We start from the raw sequence: 22,888 nt of genomic DNA, 5'->3' as shown, positions 1-22,888 counted from the left end.
GGCCATACCTACCCATAGCAGAGTAAAAAAAAAAAATACTTTGTCTAACTGCCTAAGCCCCCATAGACTATAGCAATTTCAACAATGTTAAAATTCCAAAGTTCGAGGTCTCTTCTGAGATTCATCCAATCATATAACATTAATCCTCAAAGCAAGACAGGAACCCAGCTGGGAAAACTCCAAACTCTGCATCTCTGTGTCTGATTTCAAACAGCCTTCACATCTCCAACTCCTTTATTGGCTTTATTAACTACAACAGACTTCTTTCTCCTGGGTTGCTTCTACACTCTGTTATCAGTTTTCCTCAGCAGATAGCCCGTGCCAATGGCATCTTGAACAACTTGGGGTCTCCAAGGCAACCTCTGTGTTACAGCTTCTTGTTTCAATGTCTGAGATCCATACATGATATTCTGGGCCACTCCATGGGGCTACCATCATGTCATCAGCTCTGCTCTCTGTAGCATTCTAAGCTCAGGTTGATTCACTCCACTACCACTGCTATTCATGGGGATCATCCCAAGGTGATGGCATCTCTAATACACTGGGGTCTTCTGCTGCAGCCAGGCTTTACCAATAGTGGATCATAGGCTGTGCTCATGGTGCCAAGCACCAAACCTTCTGCATGACTTGTTCAGTCCTGGGCTGTCAACTACAACTGAGACTGTATTTTCAACAATGGTCTTCAATGACCTCTCACAGTGACAAGACTCAGCTGCTCTTTATGAATCCTTCATGTCTTCAAAACTAGTAACACCTGCACATTACCAAGCGGCACAAGGTACAACCTTGCCTATCTCTGGAACACAGCTCCTTTGTGCTCTCAGAAAATACTTTCCAGAGGATTTTGAGATGCCAAATCTTTTAAGGTCAGACTCCATTTTTACAAATCAGATCTAAGCCAGGCAGTGGTTCTGCTTGCCTGTAATCCCAGCACTCTAGGAGGCAGAGGCAGGCAGATTTCTGAGTTTGAGTCCAGCCTGGACTATAGAGTGAGTTCCAGGACAGTCAGAGCTATACAGAGAAACCCTGTCTCCAAAAAACCAAATCCCCCCAAAAGAAGAAAGAAAGAAAGAAAGAAAGAAAGAAAAAAGAAAGAAAGAAAGAAAGAAAGAAAGAAAGAAAGAAAGAAAGAAAGAAAGAAAGAAAGAAAGAAAGAAAAAAGAGAAACAAATCAGATCTAAGTTTGAACTCAGGTAAACTAACAGGCTGGTATCTAGCATAAGTTTCCAAGTTGCTCCCCAACTAAACCTGAGCCTAACTCCAGGCTAATACTCAACAAGACCAGTTTCTCCAGTTTACACTCCAAAGATGAACATCTCCAGGTTAATCCTCCAGCAGTTCTGCACCCCAGGTTATAAGCCCACCCTCTGCAGTGCAGAGGGGAACAGAAATTAAGTTTATGATTTGACTGCCAGCACCAGCCAATTATGTTAAACCCCACAGTGGCTTTCTAATTAGATACTTGCACGGGTACTTTATGCTTGCTGCTTACTACAAAGCCTTTCTGAGAAAAATATTCCTGTTTTTCCTACCACCAAAATCGTCCTGTGTGAGTGTTTCATTGTTGGGGTGTGGGGGAGGTAGCTCAAATAGAATAAAGATGCTGCTGTGTGTTGCATCAGATAAAATCCTGTGAAAATGTCTGTGTTTTGGGGACCACTAACATTTCCCTGGTACTACATTTTTTGTGATTTGCCAAAAAGTTGACCATGACTTTCAGAACTACAGATGTGACCGGTCTTGAAGGCAGCAAAACTAGTCTAGGTATTTGTGTTTTTAGGTAACACTGTGTTAAAACTTCCTGCTTCTTGCCTGCCTTAGTGGTGAATTTGAACTTTCTGTAAGATCTGCAGAATGAAACAGAAGCAAGCTTCTGTAAAGATAAATGACTTGTGTTGCCATGGTACTTTTCCCAGGTCTGAGTAAACATCAGTACTGCAGTTGCCATGTGTGTGACCTCCACCATCTGGTTGGTTCTTGTTACTGCATGCTGTATCTTCCAGGGCTTCCTTCTGGTTGATTCTTGTTATTGTGAGCTGTATCTTTTTCTGGTTTTGGTTTTGGTTTGCAGGCAGTCTCTGGTCACAGATTCTGAGTGGCAGCACATCCATCGTCTGTGAGTGCCACCTTCTAGTTGGTTCCTGGTACTTCAGCCTACATCTTTTTTAATTTAGGTTGGTTTTTGTTTCTAGTTTTGCCTTTTCTGTTCACTGATTTTTAAATGGTGCCATATCTTTCTGGGAACAATGCCTTGAAATTTTTCCATGGCTGATTTGAGGTTAGGACAGATGTGTTGGCAATGATGGGACCAGGAGACATCCTGAGTCTCAGTTTGGGTGGGTGTGGCTCAAGGAGCTGAGGCATCCACCCACCTAGGAACAAGGCCTTGATTTGTACCTGTGGCCGATTGCATTGAGAAATAGATGTATCTGAAAACTGTGGCTGCAGTGGGACCAGGAGATGTCCCAAGTTCTGGTCTGGGGTAGGTGTGGGCTCATGGGAGCCTAGAGATGCCCACTAATCTGGTTCTTTCTTGTAAGTATGCACCACTTTTGATTGTTTCTCATTTCTACCTGATAGAGTTAAATGGTTGGACTTGTGTTTTGTGTGTCCTTGAGAGGTCTTTTTCATGAGTACCACTTTCTGGTTGTTTCTTTTCTTTTCTTTTCTTTTCTTTTTTTTTTTTTGGTTTTTTTTTTTTTTTTTTTTGGTTTTTTGGATTTGTTTTTTTCAAGACAGGGTTTCTCTGTGTAGCCCTGGCTGTCCTGGAACTCACTCTGCAGACCAGGCTGGCCTCAAACTCAGAAATCTGCCTGCCTCTGCTTTTTTTTTTTTTTTTTTTTTTTTTTTTTTTTTTGGTTTTTAGAGACAGGGTTTTTCTGTGTAGCTCTGGCTGGCCTAGAACTCACTCTGTAGACCAGGCTAGCCTGGAACTCAGAAATCTGCCTGCCTCTGCCTCCCAAGTGCTGGGATTAAAGGCGTGCGCCACTACAACCCGGCAACTTTGATGACTTTGACAGATGACTGACACTTGACTTTGAGAGCTAAAATTGTTAAAAACTATAAAGAATATCAATTGAATAATATAATTTCCAATGAGAAGAACCCTGGTATTAAATACCAGAACAACAAGTCAGGAGTCTATCAGAAAACAGACTAATGAACTTCAGGGAGGTAAAATTTAGATGCAGATATTTGATGGTGTTCATAGATACCTTTTCCAGGATGGACTGAGGCTTTCTTTCTTTCTTTTTTTTTTTTTAATTTGGTTTTTTGGATTAGATTTTTTCGAGACAGCGTTTCTCTGTATAGCCCAGGCTGTCCTGGAGCTAACTCTGTAGACCAGGCTGGTCTCAAACTCAGAAATTCTCCTGCCTCTGCCTCCCAGAGTGCTGGGATTACAGGTGTGCACCATTACCGCCTGGCGGACTGAGGCTTTCTTAACTAAGCATGAGACTGTGAAAAACAAAGAAACTACCAAAAAAAATCTTCCAATTTATGCTTTTGCTAAGTTTATAGGATCAGACAGTGGACTTACACTTGTGTCCTAGTTAAGTTAGGCATTAGCTAATATTCTGGGGATTGATTGGAAACTTACTGTGCTTACAGACCCCAGAGTCCATGCCAGGTAGAGATGATAAATAGAACCCTAAAAGAGACCTTAACTAAATTGACCTTAGAGACTAGAGGTGACTGGTTGACTCTTCTCTCCTTCTTCTATTATAGAGTCAAAAAACTCCCCATACCAAATGGGAATCTACCGTACTCCGGTAGCCAAGCATGGCAGCAAGAGCCTTCACCCACTGTGACACCCAATCAGTTTTACACATCTACTTTTTTTGTTTGTTTGTTTGTTTGTTTGTGTTTTGAGACAGCATTTCTGTGTGAAGCCCTGTCTGTCCTGGAACTCACTCTGTAACCAAGCTGGCCTCGAACTCAGTAATCTGCCTGCCTCTGCCTCCTAAGTGCTGGGATTAAAGGCATATGCCACCATCAGCTGGCTCAGATCTACTCTCTTAATGGTGTTGTAGTATAAAATTGCTGTTCTCTATATAACAATGGGGTATCATCATGGTCCAAGCACCCCATATGATATGCCTCTGTGGAAAAATGAGTCTTGACTGTAAGAAACACATAGCCATTCCTTTCTTTCAGTTCTATATCCCAGGTTTTAGCCTATGCCCTTCTGATTTTCTACATTCATTATTTTAACCATGTCCTCAGTAGACTCTTGTCTTTCATTACCATAGAAAAGCAGTATGCTGTAAGAAGTGTCCTTTTGTTTGTTTGTTTGGTGTGGGTTTGGTGATTGAATTATGCTTGGAGCAGGGTGTGGTACTATAGGGAGGTGGGACCTTGTTGGATTAGAGGTGTGTCACTGTGGAGGCAGGCTTTGGGGCAAAGTATATACACTCAAGGTCTGCCCAGGGTGAGACACAGTAGTTGCTCCTTGCTGCCTCGGACTTGGGAAGCAGAGGCAAGCGGAATCTGCTCTAGGCCAACCTGGTCTGCAGAAAGGGTTCAGGGCAGCTGGAACTACACAGACAAATCCTATCTCAGAAAGGAAGAATAATCTTTCTCACGTGTGTCTTGGTCCTCCTTCAGACAAGATGGCGCTCAACGGGTAAGTGGTTGATTCGGGTTCTGCTTGTGGAATGATCTGGAAGTACATATATTTTCCATTTTTCTACTGGGATTGTTCATGCTGGTGAGCAGAGGTAACCTGGCCACACCCACAGCTAGAACCTCTTGCGGGCTTCCTTGGCGACTAGGCAGCTCAGAAGCAGCCTAGGTCTTTCATTAGATGCCTTCAGGCACTCTTGCCTCCATCCTTCCTTTTCTGCAAGAAAGCAAGTCCCTCTTGACTTTGAGTGTGTGGGGCATTTCACTAGCTGCCTTGACATCGCTTGGTGGGTTGTGACCTGGAATCGTAAGCCAGATAAGCATCTCCTCCTGTAAATTGTGGTTTTCTGGAGTGTTTTTTTTTTCTTCCCAAGACAGGGTTTCTCCGTGGAGTCCTGGCTGTCCTGGAACTCACTCTGTAGACCAGGCTGGCCTCGAACTCAGAAATCCACCTGCCTCTGCCTCCCAAGTGCTGGGATTAAAGGTGTGCGCCTGGAGTGTTTAAACAACAGCCACCGAAATGAAACTAGAATCAACAGATGATGTTCACTAGTGTGATCCTAGACTTGGCACAAGAGTGTGTTGTGCTGAGTAAGTCTTAGAGGTAGCAAACATCTGAGTCTTCTTCAGGCAGTATGACATAGATTAGTAGGACTATGAGGGGAAAGGTAGAATTTGAAATGGATGCACCCAAGAAAAACACCAGGCATGCAGGGCATACGGTGTGCTTTTCATAGCAAAGGCGAAAAGTGAAGTCCCGAAATGGCCGGGCTTGGCGAATACCAAACTTTCAGTTACCTTTCGTTTGTATGTTTTTAAGTGTCATGTGTAAAAACTAGCAAACACCGGCTGGAGAAACACCTCAGTCTTTCAGAGCATTGGCTGTTCTTGCATAGGACCAGGTTTGCTTTCAGACACTATCTCCGTCACCGCTCACAAAGGGAAAGTTAGTTTTCTCCAAGGGAGTCTCACTATGTCCAAAACCACTCTTAAGGGAAAGTCCCATCCACACGCAGAAGTGGACGGCCAACACAAAATGAACTCACTAGTGTTTCTGGAGATGTTTTGTTGCTGTTGTGAATTTGTTTTGTCTTATTCTGGCTGGTGGGTTTGCTGCTAAGCCTTGCTCACATCTTAAGGAGATGGAGATGAACTTTCTGGTTGGCCTTTTTGTTCTGTTTTCACGGATGCACCGGGACTTCATGTAATTGTCACCTCTGTCTATGTCAACTGCTTTCATGTGTTATTTTGTGTCCCAAAGTAGAACTAAGTAACAAAACCTGTGGCTTCCTCAATTTTTTCATTCAATTTGTGAACTGGAAAAAAATTTTGTAAGAGTTATTTAAGGGCCAGGCAGTGGGGGCGCACACCTTTAATCCCAGCACTTGGGAGGCAGAGGCAGGCAGATTTCTGAGTTCGAGGCCAGCCTGGTCTACAGAGTAGTTCCAGGACAACCAGGGCTACTCAGAGAAACCATATATCAGGAAAAACACATTATTTATTTCTATGAGCATACTCTAGCTGTCTTCAGACACACCAAGCAATCAGAAGAGGGCATCAGAACTCATTGCAAATGGCTGTGAGCCACCATGTGATTGCTGAGAGTTGAACTCGGGAACTCTGGAGGAACAGTCAGTGCTTTCAAGTGCTGAGCAGTCTCTCCAGCCCTGAAATTGCTTTTATTGTATGTTTTGAGCATGCCCATTCAAGGTGCAGAGGTACATATGTGTGAGTGTTCTACTGCTATCTTATACGTCTGATGAATGCCAACGACCATATAATCTTGGCTACTCTAAACTTCTTAAAATTATTAAAATGGAGCCAGGTGGTGGTAGCACATGTCTGTAATCCCAGCATTCAGGGAGGCAGAGGTAGGCAGATTTCTGAGTTCAAGGACAGCCTGGTCTACAGAGTGAGTTCCAGGACAGCCAGGGCTATACAGAGAAACCCTGTCTCAAAAAACCAAAATCCAAAAGACCAAAAAATTTTATTAAAATGGTATCTGAGTCTATTAAGTGTTTAATTAAATCTTAGACTGTTTCTTTTTATATACATATAAAACAACTTTCCCCAGAATAAGATGAAATTTTTATTAAGCTATACATTTCAATGTTGTGTGCAGAAATTTTGATAAAAAAATTCTTTCTCAAATAGATTTCAAAGGAAAACTTATTTAAAATTTTATTTGTTCCTCCTCAGCTTGAAGCCTCTGTCCCAGGACAGTTCTTGTTCCAAGCTGGACTACAGCACCAGAGGTCCTCCACCTGGCACGCCGCCGCCCCCTTCTGGTGGTGACAAAGGAGCTGTGGTGCTGGAGGAGGCCCTCAGTAGGCCCTGCCAGGCACAGGAGACCAGGACAGTGGAGGTCCTGGCAGCAGCGGCCGGCGTGGAGGAGGCTCATCCTGGTGCCCCTCACAGCCTCCCAGTGGTGAAGGATGCCATCAATGACGCCATGCAGCGGACCCGCCAGATTGCGGCCGAAATCAGAGGTAATACTGCTACCACCAAGGATAACAACACTCCTAATATTGGTTTGGGGGACCAGAAGAGACAGCTGGAAGATGGAGACCAGCCAGCCAGCAAGAAACTGACTTCCCAGGAAGACTTGATTGGTTCTAGACCGGGACCCATTCATCCTCCCCACAGGACCTCAGTGACAGAAGAGTATAGGGTTCCAGATGGCATGGTGGGCTTGGTCCTTAGCAGAGATGGTAAGCAGATAAGGAAAATCCAGAAGGACTCAGGCTGCAAAGTTCAGATCTTACCAGATAGTGGTGGCCCCTCTCAGCGCAGGGTATCTCTGACTGGAGCACCTGAGTCTGTCCAAAAGGCAAAGATGATGCTGGATGACATCGTGACTCGGGGCCGTGGGAAACTCCCAGGACAGTCCCACGACAAAGGCAATGGGGGTCAGAATGACACAGTGAAGGAGATCATGATCCCTGCTGGCAAGGCTGGCGTGATCATTGGCAAGGGTGGAGAAACCATCAACAAGTTGCAGAAGCGGGCCAGGGTGAAGATGATTTTAATTCAGGATGACTCCCGGAACACAAATGTGGATAAACCACTGCAGATTATCGGGGACCCATACAAAGTACAGCAAGCCTGTGAGATGGTGATGGACATCCTGCGAGAAGGTGACCAGGGTGAATTTGGGGACCTCAATGAGTACAGACCTCTGGTTGGCAGAGGCATTTATTTGCCTGTCCCCAGGCATTCAGTTGGTGTAGTCATTGGCCGGAATGGAGAGATGATTAAGAAGATTCAGAATGATGCTGGTGTGCACATCCAGTTCAAGCGAGATGACGGGACCGGCCCTCAGAAGATTGCTCACATCATGGGGCCTCCAGATCGGTGTGAACACGCAGCTCAGATCATCAATGACCTCCTCCTGAGTCGGGGTGGGCCCCCACGTCCTCCAGGAGCCCCTAGCACGCCCCCTGGGGGCAGGGGGCGAGCCCAAGGCAACTGGGGTCCTCCTGCAGGGGAGATGACTTTCTTCATTCCGACCCATAAGTGTGGGTTGGTCATTGGTCGAGGCGGGGAGGTCGTGAAGGCCATTAGCCAGCAGACAGGCGCCTTTGTGGAAATATCTCAGCAGCTGCCTCCCAACAGGGACCCCAATTTCAAGTTGTTTGTCATCCGGGGATCGCCCCAGCAGATTGTCCATGCACAGCAGCTCATTGAGGAGAAGATACAAAGTCCCCTCTGCCCAGTTGGACCAGGCCCTGGGGGACCAGGCCCTGCTGGACACATGGGGACTTTCAATCATGGATCCTTCAAACAGGGGTCTGCAGGGGCACCCACGCATGCTGGTGGTCCCCTTCTTTACCAGTACCAGACTCAAGGCTGGGGCAATACCTACCCCCAGTGTCAACCACCTGCCCCTCACGACCCAAAGAAAGCTGCTGCAGCTGCTACAGACCCTAATGCTGCCTGGGCTGCCTACTACTCCCACTACTACCAGCCACCCCCAGATCCCATGCCAGGCCCTAGCCCAGGCATTACAGCGCCACCTGCACAGGGTGAGGCCCCCCAGCCTCCACCCACTGGCCAATCAGACTACACCAAGGCTTGGGAAGAGTATTACAAAACAATTGGCCAGCAGCCCCAGCAGCCTGGGGTACCCCCACAACAGGACTACACCAAGGCCTGGGAGGAGTACTACGAGAAACAAGCACAAGCAGTCAGTGGTGGGGGTCCTGGAGCACCCCCTGGCTCCCAGCCTGACTACAGTGCTGCCTGGGCTGAGTATTACAGACAGCAGGCTGCTTACTATGGACAGACCCCAGGCCCTGGTGTTCCCCAGCCACCTCCCACCCAGCAGTGACTGCAGCAGACAAGTGGGAACTGCTACCCTCCTTTCTCCTTCCAACCCCTGGCCACCCTCCATCCTGCCTCAGTGGGTAGCACAGGAAACCCTTTCCCTGGAGGGTGTGCCCTTGATGCCAGCCTCAGGTGTATGGCCAGAGTCTCCCAGAGCCTAGAAGTCCCATCACTGGGGAGCACTTGATGGGTGCAGAGGCTTATGCTTGAGGCCCTCCTCTCTTTCTCAGGCTGTGTGTCTCAGCTTTTTCCTTTGCAAAATCGGGATCCTTCATATTGAGCCATCCTTAGAAAATAGTGAGGATGTAACCTCTGCCAAAAATTTTTTTTTACATTGCAAAGAGCAAAACCAAACCTATAAGATAATATCTGTACAGAAACGTATAAATCTCTAATCCCAGCCTCTGAGCCCACCCTCTGAGGGAAGCAGTTCACTCTTTCCCTACTGTCCACAGCTCTATTTTTGTTGTTAAATAAACTTTTTTAAAAGGAAAGACACAGTCAATATTGCCATCTCTTTTTTTCCTTTTTTCTTGGACCAGGTATGGATGCCACATCCATGGATGCCTCCTGCCCTGCCTCCATCTTTCTCCCTCCCTCCCTCTCCTCTCTCTGTCTCTCTCTCTCTCCCTCTCTCTCTCCCTCTTCTCTCTCTCTCCCTCTCTCTCTCCCTCTCCTCTCTCTCTCTCCCTCTCTCTCCCTCTCCTCTCCTCTCTCTCCTCTCTTTCTCCCTCCCTCTCTCCCTCCCTCCCTCTCCTCTCTCTCCCTCTCCCTCTCTCTCTCCCTCTCCTCTCTTTCTCTCCCTCTCTCTCTTTCTCCCTCCCTCTCTCCCTCCCTCCCTCTCCTCTCTCTCTCCCTCTCCCTCTCTCTCCCTCTCCTTTCTCTCTCTCTCCCTCTCTCTCTCTCTCTCCCTCCCTCTCTCTCTCTCTCTCTCTCTCTCTCTCCTCTCTTTCTCCCTCTCTCACCTTACTCCCTACATACCCCCCCTCTTCCCTGCCCCTCCCTATACCCACCCCAACCCCAGGACTGGCAGGGTACATTGTCATCTGCTGAAGATGAGATAAAATGAGAAAAAAAATGAGAAAAAACAAAAAAAATTGGATGGCAGATTTTACTTTTTATTGCTCATTTTAACTTCACAAATAATGAAAGCTCAAGAAAAAAAATTATTTGTTAAAGGGGAATGCAGTCAGAGGGTCGCTGCTGGGAAACTCTGAGGGCGCTCCATGACTCCAGCAAAGTCTGCCTGCACTACGACTGTGAGTGACTGCTGTGTTATGAGGATGTTTTGGAAGAATGGAGGTCTCTTCCCAAACTGTCTTCATACTCTGGATGGGTGATAGATCAAATCCCACCCAACACCTCACACCACATACAAGAGAATGCTCCTTCCTTGGATAACCCACCATCCTCTGGATCTGCTTCAGGCCTGTACCAATGTTCACTGCTCAAGTCGCCTGTGAGAAGTCCCGCACAATGCCCCTCAGCCTCAACACCAAATGGAACCCAGAGCGCACCTGAGGCCCCGTTCACAGAACCTATTGCACTTCAGTCCTCTCTGGCTGTCAAAGTGGAAGGTTGCATCTGAATGTTCGCGTTGGCCTTCAGAATGGGAGGAACAGAGGGCCTGAGGCAGTGGCAGGAGGAGCAGGAGAGGAAGGTGCGAGCCCTCTCAGAGATGGCATGAGAACAGCTAGAGAGGTTTGACGAGCTGAAGCAGCTGAAGCTGCAAAAGGAGTTCCAGGACTCAGAGGACATGATGGAGAAGGGCAGCAGAGAAGCCCTGGGCCCTCGGGAGAAGCTGAAGGCTGAGCAGCATCGCCTCAGAGTCACGATTCTCCACCTCAAGCTTCCAGAGGCAGAGCAGCAGCAGTAGCAGCAGCTTCGAAAGGAAGAAGGCCAGGTCTGTCTGTGTAGCCTGTACACCCTGCAAGAGGAGGTCCTGCAGCTCAACCAGCAACTCCAGTCAGCACAAAGACCTGCTGAATGTGGACCTGGCTGCCTTCTAGACCGGGACAACCACTGGTGTGCCCTCATCTCTGGAATCATTCACAGCACCTAGGAGAGTGGCTATTCCACAGCAGAGAACCAAGCTGAGGCTGACCTGGGCCTGCAGGAAATGCAGCACCTCCTTTTGAATTTGGAGAAGGAAATCACCAGAGCCTCTGAACTGGAGGACAAGGAAAAGGAGAAAGAGGAGGAGGAAGAGGAGGAGGAGGAGGAAGAGGAGGAGGAGGAGAAGGAGGAGTGGGGGACAGCAGGTAAAGCAACAGGAGTCACAGATGCAGCAGGGGTCAGTGGCTCCTGCCCAGAGCCCTGCACCCAGCCCAAGCCCAGCAGGATGACAGACTGAAGACCTGCAGGGGAAGGAACAACATAGTACCATGCAGTGGAACCAGCAACTCCAGGATGCTTCTGCAGAATGTGTGATGGCCTTTGAGGACCTGAGCAGCAGCAAGGACAGTCAAACGGAAAAGATAAGGATGGACCTGCAGAAGGCAGCCACCATCCCGGTGAGCCAGATCTCCAGCATTGCGGGTTCAAAGCTGAAGGAGGTCTTCCACAAGACCCAGAGCCTGCTCTCAGGAAAGCCTGTCCAATCTGGTGGGCGTTCAGTGTCAGGTACCTGTCAAGTCAGCATCCTCTCTCTGCCTTTAGTCAGCAGTAATCAAGTGTACTCAGGGAAGTGGGCAGTCCTTTTAGTGTACAGGTGTGTGAGGATTTCCATTTCGTTTAAAGAAATCTTTTTTTTTTTAAATCTTTTTTTTTTTTCCAGACAGGGTTTCTCTGCATAGCCCTGGCTGTCCTGGAACTCACTCTGTAGACCAGGCTGGCCTCGAACTCAGAGATCCGCCTGCCTCTGCCTCCCAGAGTGCTGGGATTACAGGCGTGCGCCACCACCGCCTGGCAGAAATCTTTATTTGGAGTCTTGCTCCAGTTCTGGAGAGGAACTCTTCTCTCAGGCTGGGGTGAGGGCAAATGCTACTCCAGAGTCCAGTTCTTACTCACAGAGCGCTAGCTTCAGAGTGCCCCTTCCCTGGTAGTATCTTCTCAGCTGTTTGCAAAACACCCAGGGAGGTGGCGAAGCCCTGGGCCAGGCAGCCAAGCTGTCTCTTTAAATGCCGGGGTCTGTGTGGGAGAGGGAGGGGCCAACTTTGGAGTGCGTGAAATTCCTGGGCTCCGCTGGCAGTCTCAAGCTCAGAGCTCAGTCCAGCAAGCAACTCACTGAGCGAGGGAGAGGCAAAGCATCCTCCCCTCAGGCAGCCACCGGCAGCTCCAGACACACAGGACCTGCTTTTCGCACGCCAGCTCTCTCTCTTCTTCCCTGCCACTCCCTCCCAGAGAGAAAAGGAGAGAAAGAAAAAGGAAAAGGAGCCAGAAAGATTTTGGGATATGAATCTTTCCAAGGAGGAAACACCCAGCAAACTCAGTTGATTAAACACCAAACTGACAGATCCCAACTTCGGTTCAACTCAGAGGTAAGATTCTGGGAGAAAAGGCAGGCAGGCAGGCAGGAAGCAAAGGGACTCCAGGTTTTGTACATCCCGGGAAGAGGTTGCACCTGAGAGGGTAGAGGTTTTCTGTTGTGATCAAAACACACAAACACACACACACACTCTCTCTCTCTCCCCCCCCCTCCTCTCTCTCTGTCTTTTTCTCTGTCTCTCTGTCTGTCTCTTTCTCTCTGTCTCTGTCTCTCTCTCTGTCTCTCTCTCTCTTTCTCTCTCTAACTCTGGATTTGCAGACCACAACTAAACATTGGAATGGATTTTCAATCCTCCTGCTGCTTTACTTTGCTTTCTCCTGAAGTTGTGTTCTTTTGTTCGAGTTGTTAGGAAAGTCAGACCATATTTTAGATTTATCCTCTTCTTTTAATTACTTGTTTTTTAAGATTTCCCCTATTGGATTGTATTATTAGCCATAATGACATGTGTCTATTGCTTCATGTTAGGTTGATCCTTTTTTTTTTTCTTGACATTTTGAAGCCACTTGCTCTCTTTTCCTGGAGAAGGGACTTTGGGAATTACAGGAATGCACAATAAGATGGAGACAAGGATTTTGCCCTAGCTATTAAGAAACTGAAATGTGTGTGTGTGTGTGTGTGTGTGTGTGAGAGAGAGAGAGAGAGAGAGAGAGAGAGAGAGAGAGAGAGAGAGAGAGATTGAGACTGTGAGTCAGGGAGTGTTCAGTGATATGAACGTGCCTGCCATTCTTCAGAAGTTTTGGGGCTCCATGATGCAAGCAGCCCATGACTGCATGCTAACAGCCGGGAATTGAGGTGCTGTTACCTCTTTTTTAATAAAAAGATTTATTTATTATTATATGTAAGTATACTGTAGCTATCTTAAGACACACCACAAAAGGGTGTCAGATTTCATTGTGGATGGATGTGAGCCATAGGTTGCTAGAACTTGAACTCAGGACCTTTGGAAGAGCAGTCAGGGCCATTACCCGCTGAGTTATCTTTCCAGCCCACTGTTAGCTCTTTTGTCGTCATAGTCGTCGTCTTCTTCTTCTCCTCCTCCTCCTCCTTCTTCTTCTTCTTCCTCTTCTTCCTCTTCTTCCTCTCCTTCTTCTCCTTCTTCTTCTTCTCCTCCTTCTTCTTCTCCTTCTTCTCCTGCTCCTTCTCCCTCTTCTTCTCCTTCTTCTTTTTTCTTCTTCTTCTCCTGCTCCTTCTCCTTCTTCTTCTCCTTCTTCTCCTTTTTTCTTCTTCTTCTCCTTCTCCTCCTCCTCTTTCTTCTCCTCCTCCTCTTCATCCTCCTTCTTCTTGTTCTCCTTCCCTTCTTCTTCCTCCTCCTCCTTCTTCTCCTTCTCTTCCTCTTCCCCCTCCTCCTTCTTCTCCTCCTTCTCCTTCTCTATCTCAGTTTTGCCCATGGAATATTAAGTCATGAGGAGGCTGAAGTGAGCTGACCAGGGCTGAGGAGGAGGTTGTACACTCAGTGCAGTACTTACTGCTCAAGCAGGAAGTCTTGAGGTCAGGGCAATTCATGTAAAAACAAATGAATATCATATAAGCGAGCCCCACCAGCATAGCGTTCCATGTGTCCCTCTCCTGACAGCAGGATGCTGATATAAGATTTTCACTTAGAAGGACAACTAAAACCTACATTCAAATCCCTGGTCTGCATCTCACCTGAGTCTAGACCTTCTTTGGGTGCAGTGGGTCAATAGAGGCAAAGCAGCTCTGGTGTTCTTCATGGGTTTGCTCCTTCTATTTACAGAAAGCATTGATCTAGTCTTCTCTAATTGTTCACTGCAGTTGCATCTGGGCATTGTTTTCTTTCCTTTTGCTTTCTTTCCACTTTAGATAAAAGCCTTGTTTCTTTCTCATTTTTCGTTTCCCAAGACAGAGTTTCTGTACATAGCCCTGGTTGTCCTGGAATTAATTATGTAAGCCAGGCTGGCCTCAGACTTACAGATCTGCCTGCCTCTACCTCAGGAGTGCTTGGATTAAAGCTTAACACTACCACTCCCAGGATACCCTGGTTTGTGATGTTCTCCCTCTCTCTATTCTGACTTGATTCACTGTCACAAGACACGCATGCCATTCTTATGATAAACAGAGGAACAGAGCGTGAACAGAGGAACATAGTGTGGCATTTTTGGAGAAGCCACACTGGTACTGTGATGGTTCAGTTTGATTGCCTTCTTGATTGGGCTTATCACCATGGAAACAAACCTCTAGGGATGTCAGAGGGATTTTGTACATTAGGTTGGTTGAGGTGGGGAGACCTAAGACCTGCTCAAATGTGAGCAGTATCACTACATTAAAGGCTAGTGAAATAAGGATGATGGCTCCCTTCCTCTACTTCCTGCCCTTGAGATGACCATCTTTCTCTGTCACATGCTCCCATTACCATGATGCTCTTCACATAGGCCCACTCCACTGTGGGCTGGATGCCTATGGACAGAACTCACCAAAAGCATTGACCGAAAAGAACCTCCCTCTCCCGTTTTAGGTATCTGGACAAAGCTGCTGAACCCTGGGCTTGTGGCCAGCATTCAAGGGAACAGGGAAGGGAAGGGGAGAGAAAGGCTCTGGGATAAATACAGAAACTACTCAGCTCAGGGGCTTACTCAGCACTCTTCTCCACACTAGTAGCCCATTTTCAGTGTGTGGACATCAACAGGAGATTAGAAGTTGCTATAAAATTGAAGAGTCATGGACTATGATGGTTAGAAGACCTCTTTTGTTTTACATAAGACACAAGACCCTGTGGCAAATTGGCAGTGTGGTGAGGGTTGGAATCCAACTTCAAAATCTCCACTTGTCCCTTCATTAGGGCAATGTAGTTAATGACTGGTTAGTTATGAAGAAGTAACATTTCATCATTTGCTCATTTCTTAATCAAATCGTCCTAAGACCCTTTTCTAAATTATTTTTTTGGAATTTTCTTTTTTTTTTTTTTTTATTTTCTTGTACAGGGTTTCTCTGTACAGCCCCGACTGCCCTGGAACTCACTCTGTAGACCAGGCTGGCCTCAAACTCAGAAATCCGCCTGCCTCTGCCTCCCAGAGTGCTGGGATTACAGGTGTGCGCAGCCACTGCCCGGCTTCCTCTGAAGACCCTAAGGTGAAACTTTAGCCTTAAATCGTTGCCCAAAATGATTTCCTTTCTGAATCCATCACTGGGATATGTGATCCCACATATCAGATAACCTGCTTAGAAGATACTTATGTTACGAATAATAATAGTATCAAAACTGTAATTATGAAGTAGCAACAAAATAATTTTGTGGTTGAAGGAATCTTCTCAACATGAGGAGTTGTATTAAAGGGTCATAACATTAAGGAGCCTGAGAACCACTGGTTTATGGTGTGATCTTGTCCATTTAGGGCTGTGGACCATAGTTTCCTCAACTATAATAATGGGCTATAATAATGATGAGATTGCATATATCAAGAAGATTAAATGCAAAATTATACTGAAAGTATCCAGATAAGCATAGTACACAGGACATATTCAAAGATGTACAGATTTATACTATTCCAAGAAGCTTGTTTAGGATTCTGATTCTAACAGGATGCTGGAAAGACATGTCAGTTAAGTAAAGTACCTCTCTTCCAAACATGAGCATTTCAGTTGGATTATCTGAAACCCTCCCAGAAAAACAAACCAGGTACGGCAGCATATGCTTTTAATTCCAGCACCAGGGTGGCACCCACTGAAGGATCCATAGAACTTGGCTATTATACTAGTCAAATTGCAGGACAATGGGATCTTGTCTTTTTAAGAAAAGGTGGTGGCCTAAGAGAAAAGATATAAATTGTACTTGGCTGCCACATGGACAGATTCCCACTGTACACATGCAGCATATGTACCTGCATACACATGTACACAGATAAGCATCCCTCCTATGTAGAATATTCAACTGTTCAATCTCATGGAATAAAATGGATCAGAGAGATTTTTTTGTTTGTGTTATATAATTTTTTTAATGTCTTTATTCCCCTTCAGATCCCCCCTGACAGTTCCTCATTCTATTCTTCTTCCCCCTGCTTCTAGTGGATGTCCCCACTCCCTAGGCTTCCAAGTGTCTTGAGGATTAGGTACATCTGTTCTCATGAAGCCATGCCAGGAAGTCCTCTGCTTCATTCAGATCAGTTGTAAGAGGCCCCTCTACTCTTTCCTCTGCTTCTTGCCTTCGGCCTCATGTTCCGAGGTCCGACTGCCATGAGAGGGTCTTTTAGAGGCATGGTGCAGTTTTGCTTCTTCCAAAAACTTGTCCAAACCAAAAGGATCCTCCTCAAATTGAACTGGTCCTTCTCGGCCTCTCTGTCTATGGTCTGAGCCAGAAAATGCCTTATCAGGAACAAATCTGGAGAGGAAAGAGAAAAGGTCATGAAGTACTTCTGCTTTACTGGGGTAAGCAGGACCAACCATCAAGCCATCAACTGTCTGCTTTAGTACCTGTTGGTCTTTATCTTGGTTTCAAGATCATCACCATACATGTCTTTGTCCAGATTTTTACTGGGCCTGTAGATACTCTGAGCCATATCTTTCCCACCTTTCCAGGCCCGATCATAAACATTGTAAATTTCATCTTCTCCACCTGCAAATCCACTGTCCATGCCCTGTGGAAAAATGACACACACACACATAAAAAAACTTAAGACTTATCAAATCTGAATCTAAATTCAGCATAGGAATTAATAGTTTCTTGCCAGGTGGTGGTGGTGGTGCTGGCAGCAGCACACACCTGTAATTCCTGCACTCTGGGAGGCAGAGGCAGGTGAATTTCTGAGTTAGAGGCCAGCCTAATCTACAGAGTGAGCTCCAGACCAGTCAGGGCAATATAGAGAAACCCTGTCTCGAAAAAAAAAAATCCAAAAACAAAAAATACAACAATAAAAAAACGGAAACAAACAATATAGTTCCATGTTTAGAGTTAATTGAAATTTCTCAACAGCAACATTTATATCAAGTGAACAGATATAACCATCTTCATACACATTTGAGCTAACACTGCACTTACAATCTTCAATGAACAGCAATATGAAAGTATATGCCTTTAAAACAAACCCTTTTCCTTTGCAAATGGCTTTTTAGTTATGGTGCTTTGTCCCAGCAATAGAAACTATAAGAAACCTATACTCAAGATAAAGTTGTTTTCTAAGTTCTGCATACCTTGGATTGGTTGAAGAGCCTTTGGTTATACTGAACTTCATTGGAAGTTTGAGGATTGGGCACACCAAGAGCAATGACTTCACTGATATCTCTATTTTCATTCCTCTGTATTTTCTGACCTAGTTGAAATACAGATTCATTAGTCTACTTTCACAGACAAGAGCAATATATGCAATATAAATACAACCACTCTCAGAAGCAAGGGAAATGAATGTCATAGGTCTCATGAACATATAGAGTCTGATGATCCACATTCACACTGGCAGCCCTGAGGAGCACTTGAGATGCATGCTTAGAAAAGGTGGGTATGAGTCCCCTTAGCTCAGAAGAACACAGAAGAGACTGCTTCTTGGATAAAAATGGATGCATCACACACCTTCAATCCTTCTCAACAGGCTATTCTCAGCTCTGACCTATCTACATGTAGTAATTTTGACCCTACTAGGATTCCGTGATCTGACATTGGAAAAATGACAATGACTAGATGACTCTGCCTGACTTCTGACATTACACTCATTCCTCTGCTGCTTTAGTGTAAATGCTGTCAATCTCAGTGAAACCAAGGTAACTGTCACCAATTTACACGGTGCTCATGTCTTAAAATAACTGTATAGATAACTTTATTTTCATCCAATTACAAGTTCACAGCCACTTTAGTAGCTTTAAGAGCCCAATTTCTGTACAGATCCAGGGTCACTTTTCAACGTGGCAAGTCCCCAACTCACTGACCACCTTGATAGGTCTTTCATTTCTCTCTCTTCTCCATGGGTTCAGTTTTGCAAAGAGAAGCATGGAAAATTGCTCATATTGGAAGAAAGAGTTTCCTATTTGCATTTAGCACAAACCCCTAAATTCCACCTTTGGAGCACAGTATTTTCTGGACTACTCTCCTTCCCCCTGCACTAGGCAGAGCACATGTGCTAGAAAGGATGTCTGCACTAAGGCCAGGGTGGCTGCCTTTCCATTTACACACAGGCATGCGAGCAGCTCATTCCACACTTGGGAGTCCAAAAGCTCACACCAGAATTGTAATCCCTCCATTCTTTTTGCTCAGTATTGATCTGGATTCCCTTTCCTATCCCAGACATTCTCAAGACTAACTACTAGTTCTACAAGGTGAAGAACAAACAGGGAGCCTTCTAGGACCTTCAGTTCTGTTAAGATAAACTGTTTGAGCATGGCAAACTTAGTTCTTAATTTCTTACCAAGCTGAAGAACTGCCCTTCCTCCTATCTTATCAGGAGCTGCCCTGGAAAGGTTCCGTTCCTGTTGCCTCTCTTTTCGCCTGTCATGACGGATTTCATCTCTTTCACGGGCCTCTCCATCCTCTGTGGACACAGTTGAAAATTAGCTTGTCACTCTATAAGCTACTCATATTTTGCACAAGGGGCTCTTCAACCTTAAAAAATGCCATGTATTTCTACTTTTTCTTCTTTTCCCTTTCTTTGTATCTTTCTCTTTCTTTCTTTCTTTCTTTCTTTCTTTCTTTCTTTCTTTCTTTCTTTCTTTCTTTCTTTCTTTCCTTTTTTCTTCTTTTTCTTTTTTCTTTTTTTTTTTTAGACATGTCCAAGGCTAGCCTCAAACTCTGGCTCTTGTGTCCCACCGTGCTACTGGGATTACAGGTGTGCACCACCAAGCCTTTGTGGTCATACTCAGCCCTTTAAAGTTCCTTACACTCAATTGAAATCCAGGTCTGAGGAGTAGACAACAGGAAATAATCAAAGTATAAAAATCAAAAATAATCATAGTACTGAAATCAACAGAAACAAAAAGAACTATACAAAGTATCAACAAAACAAGGAGCTGGTTCTTTAAAAAAAAATCAACAAGATAGATAAACCCTTAGCCAGACTAACCAGAGGGCACAGAGACAGTATCCAAATGAATAAAATCAGAAATGAAAAGGGAGACATAACAGAAACTGTGGAAATTCAAAAAATCATCAGATTCTACTACAAGAGTTTATACTCAACAAGGTTTGAGAACCTGGATGAAATGGACAACTTTCTAGATACATACCAGATGCCAAGGCTAAAACGGGATCAGATAAAGGATCTAAATAGTCCCATAAGTCCTGAGGAAATAGAAACAGTCATTAATAGTCTCCCATCCAAAAAAAAAAAAAAGCTCAGGACTAGATGGTTTTAGTGTTGCATTCTATCAGATCTTTAAAGAAGAGTTAATACCAATACTCTACAAACTGTTCCTGAAAATAGAAACTCAAGGAACACTATCCAACTCATTCTATGAAGCTACAATAATGCTTATACCTAAACCAAGAAAAGACCAAACAAGGAAGGAGAACTTCAGACCAATCTCCCTCATGAACATTGATGCAAAAATACTGAACAAAATCCTGGCCAACTGAATCCAAGAATGCATCAAGACTGGAGACTCCTAACTGCCTGGCTTCCTCACCTCTTCTTAATGTTTGAAAATTGTCTTGATAAAAGGCAAAGAAAGGGCTGGGGGAATGGCTCAGTTGGTAAAATGCCCGCTGTTCACCATGAGGCCCTGAGTGTATATCTCTAGCAGACAGGTAGACTGCTAGACACTGTAGTGTTTCTCTAAAACTCCTCTAGTCAGCCACCCGGTGAGATTCCAACTCAGACCCTTTCTCAGGTCTGCAAATAGTGACTGAGCAAGGACACTCAATGTACTTCCTTCTTTTGATAACTCAGCTCTACATACTTCTGAAATAACTCAAGTTTCCTTATAAATATAAACTACTTTGGTACGGTGTAAAATACCCTCCCACATACATGCTCTGTGGATGGAGACTTTCTAAGATGACATATACATTGTCAAGATGTAATTTCCACAATGAGCATGGTCATACCTTTGTCCACATGGGTTTCGATCCCAGCTCTCCTTTCTCTGGCTTTCTGGGCCATTTCCCTGAGTCTCTCTTCATGTTTTTCCTTCTCCTTTGGGCCATCTTTCTCTCTACTTGGGCTCACTTTTCCACCGCTTCTTGAGCCTGTTTAGAAAGGTGAGATGTTAAGTGTATGACTTCGGAAGGCTGGGCTTCTGTCTCTAGGCAATGTTTAAATGGTACAACCAGAGCAAGCCCAGTTGATTTTATAAGTCGAGTACATTACTAATGCTTTCTTATGAACAATCCAAAAATGAAATACTGGCTGAACACAACAGCCAGCACCTAGCACAAAGAATAAATAAATGCCTCTGGACACGGTAATGCATACATGGAATCTGGAAATCAGGAGCCTGAGGCAGAAGGATTGCAGTGAGTGCCACAATAGCCTGAGCTTGAAACTCAGTTCCTCTCTCAAAAAACAAAATCTACCTAAATTTAAGTATGACTTTACCTCAAGACAAAATCCTTGCCTACATCTGAAAATAAAAGATTCAGATCTCCACTCATCTGTATGTGCATCTGCATATCAACATAGCACTAAATCTGTAATGTCCACAGACAATGCCATCAGTGAGTGACATTATGTGAGTGAACTAAATGACAAAGTTTACCCGCCCTTCACTACAACTGTCCAAAATTTGGGAAACAGCTAAAATAGAAGAGAACTGTGCAACATACAACAGTACCTAGGACTCTTGAAAGCCTTAGATCACCCTAGGAAAGCACTAATCTGGAACAGGGAGCTCATCACTGCTTGGAGGTCTCAGGACAGAACTGGAGCTAGCCCCTGATGCCATTGGCATATACACACAGTGTCCCTCTGGACGTGCGGGGACCTGATGTGGGCTCGCTCACAGATGCAAGAAGATTCAGCAAACTGGGAAAGACCAACCTTCCGTTCAGCAATGTAGAGCGCATCAGCCAGTTTGGCAAAATTCTCATTGATGCGGACAGTCTGATGGCCTCTTCCATCAGCAGCCAGCCGTTTATCCAGGGGCACTGGATAACCAACCCTTCCATTTGGATATACTTGTTCTTCCATTTGGATATACTTGGCGGGATCTTCCAGGCCTGCTGTTCTTTTACAGTCACCTTGTGAGGAGGAGAGTGCATTACAGGGACAGGAGGGGATGGTGGTCTCTGGGGAATTTTCTTACTGATCCTGAATCTTGGAGGCTCCATCTGGTCTACCTGCCTTTCTACGATCCGAATAATCCTCTGTTTAGCTCCTGAGTTGAATGCTCCTCCTTGCTGAGATGGCGTGTAGGGGACTTACTGAGAAGGGGGCTGCTACTCAGCTGCACGGACAGGCTTGGCCCCAACAAGCTTCCTTGCAAAGATCTCCTCCAAGGCTTTTTTTGTCCTTTCCGTTGTTGCTTTAATGGTCTCTTCATCGGGCCTTTGCAGTTCTGGGTCGTCCGGATTCATAACGTCCTTGGGAACAAGGTCGGTATATTTGCTATAGATGACCTTGTCTTTGGACTGTCCCTGCCGAGCAATCGCATCATATTTAATTTTCCCTTCTTGATCCAACTGCATGGCCAGAGCATTGGACAGTTTTTTCTCTCTCCCCATAGCCAGAGGATACTGGGCCACATGGATTTCAGGGAAAGCACCTCCATCTCCAAAATCTTCTGGCAACCGTGGGCCTTGCCTGTATCCATAGGAGGGAGGCTCTCTTCAAGAGGAACACAGAGAGGTCTGCGATGATCTCTGAGACCTTGCCCTTTCTTCAGCTTCAAGTTGCTCCTGAGCTGGCTGAGTCGGCGCAGGCAGAAAGCTACAGGAAATCAAAGTCAGAATTTAATTTTCACACCTCATCTAGGATATTCCTTTGCTCAGCACATAGCCTTTTCAACAATTTGTAGAAGCATTCAGTATTTATTACATCCTAATGTGTGAAAAGGAAAATTTACTTAGAGGCAAACAGTAAAGTCCCCTTGACTATGCCAAAGACAAATTCTTAGTCAAACACAGGTATTTTTTTTCTTTTTTCTTTCTTTTTTTTTTTAACATAGCTGACTGTTTTTCTATACTTAATACGGAATCCAACCTCCAGTGTATGGTTTTCTAAGAATCCTTCCTCATTTTTGTTCGCCAATGTCTAATTAGGTGGCCCAGGCTGGTATTCAGTTTGCTACCCTATTGCCATTTGAGGAATGAGATTATAGGAGAATTAATTTAACACTATGCTACTGTGCTTCTTTATTGGTTTCTTTTTCTTTTGTCTGGAGACAGGGACTCACTGTGTAGTTCCTGGTGCTTCCCCAGTTCTGGAATTGAAGCTCTCTAGAGTAGTGCAGGCCATCTATCTTTCTGCATTATGATTAGCTATTCATTTACCAGACTGAGCAACCTGAGGATAGAAATTGCATCTTGTGCTTCTTTGGTCCTCATTCCTTTAATCCCAGCACTGGGGAGGAAGAGGCAGA

General features: G+C 45.2%; 1 protein-coding gene and 2 pseudogenes across 1 annotated transcript; 2 read left to right on the top strand and 1 right to left on the bottom strand.

The window, feature by feature from the left end:
* The first annotated feature begins 4,610 nt into the window (after positions 1-4,610).
* On the top strand, positions 4,611-9,230 carry LOC127687894 (far upstream element-binding protein 2-like). Its single transcript, XM_052186714.1, has 2 exons — positions 4,611-4,624; positions 6,823-9,230. The coding sequence occupies exons 1-2, from the start codon at positions 4,611-4,613 to the stop codon at positions 8,951-8,953; spliced, it is 2,145 nt and encodes a 714-aa protein (XP_052042674.1). The 3' UTR covers positions 8,954-9,230.
* Positions 9,231-10,132: 902 nt separating this feature from the next.
* On the top strand, positions 10,133-16,476 carry LOC127687893 (mRNA export factor GLE1-like; annotated as a pseudogene).
* Positions 16,451-22,244, bottom strand: LOC127687064 (SNW domain-containing protein 1-like; annotated as a pseudogene).
* Positions 22,245-22,888: the final 644 nt, after the last annotated feature.

The sequence above is a fragment of the Apodemus sylvaticus genome, chromosome 6 (assembly GCF_947179515.1).
Source record: "Apodemus sylvaticus chromosome 6, mApoSyl1.1, whole genome shotgun sequence".
Lineage (NCBI taxonomy): Eukaryota > Metazoa > Chordata > Mammalia > Rodentia > Muridae > Apodemus > Apodemus sylvaticus.
Note: the sequence above shows the minus strand (reverse complement) of the source record. Positions and strands in the feature narration are given on the sequence as shown.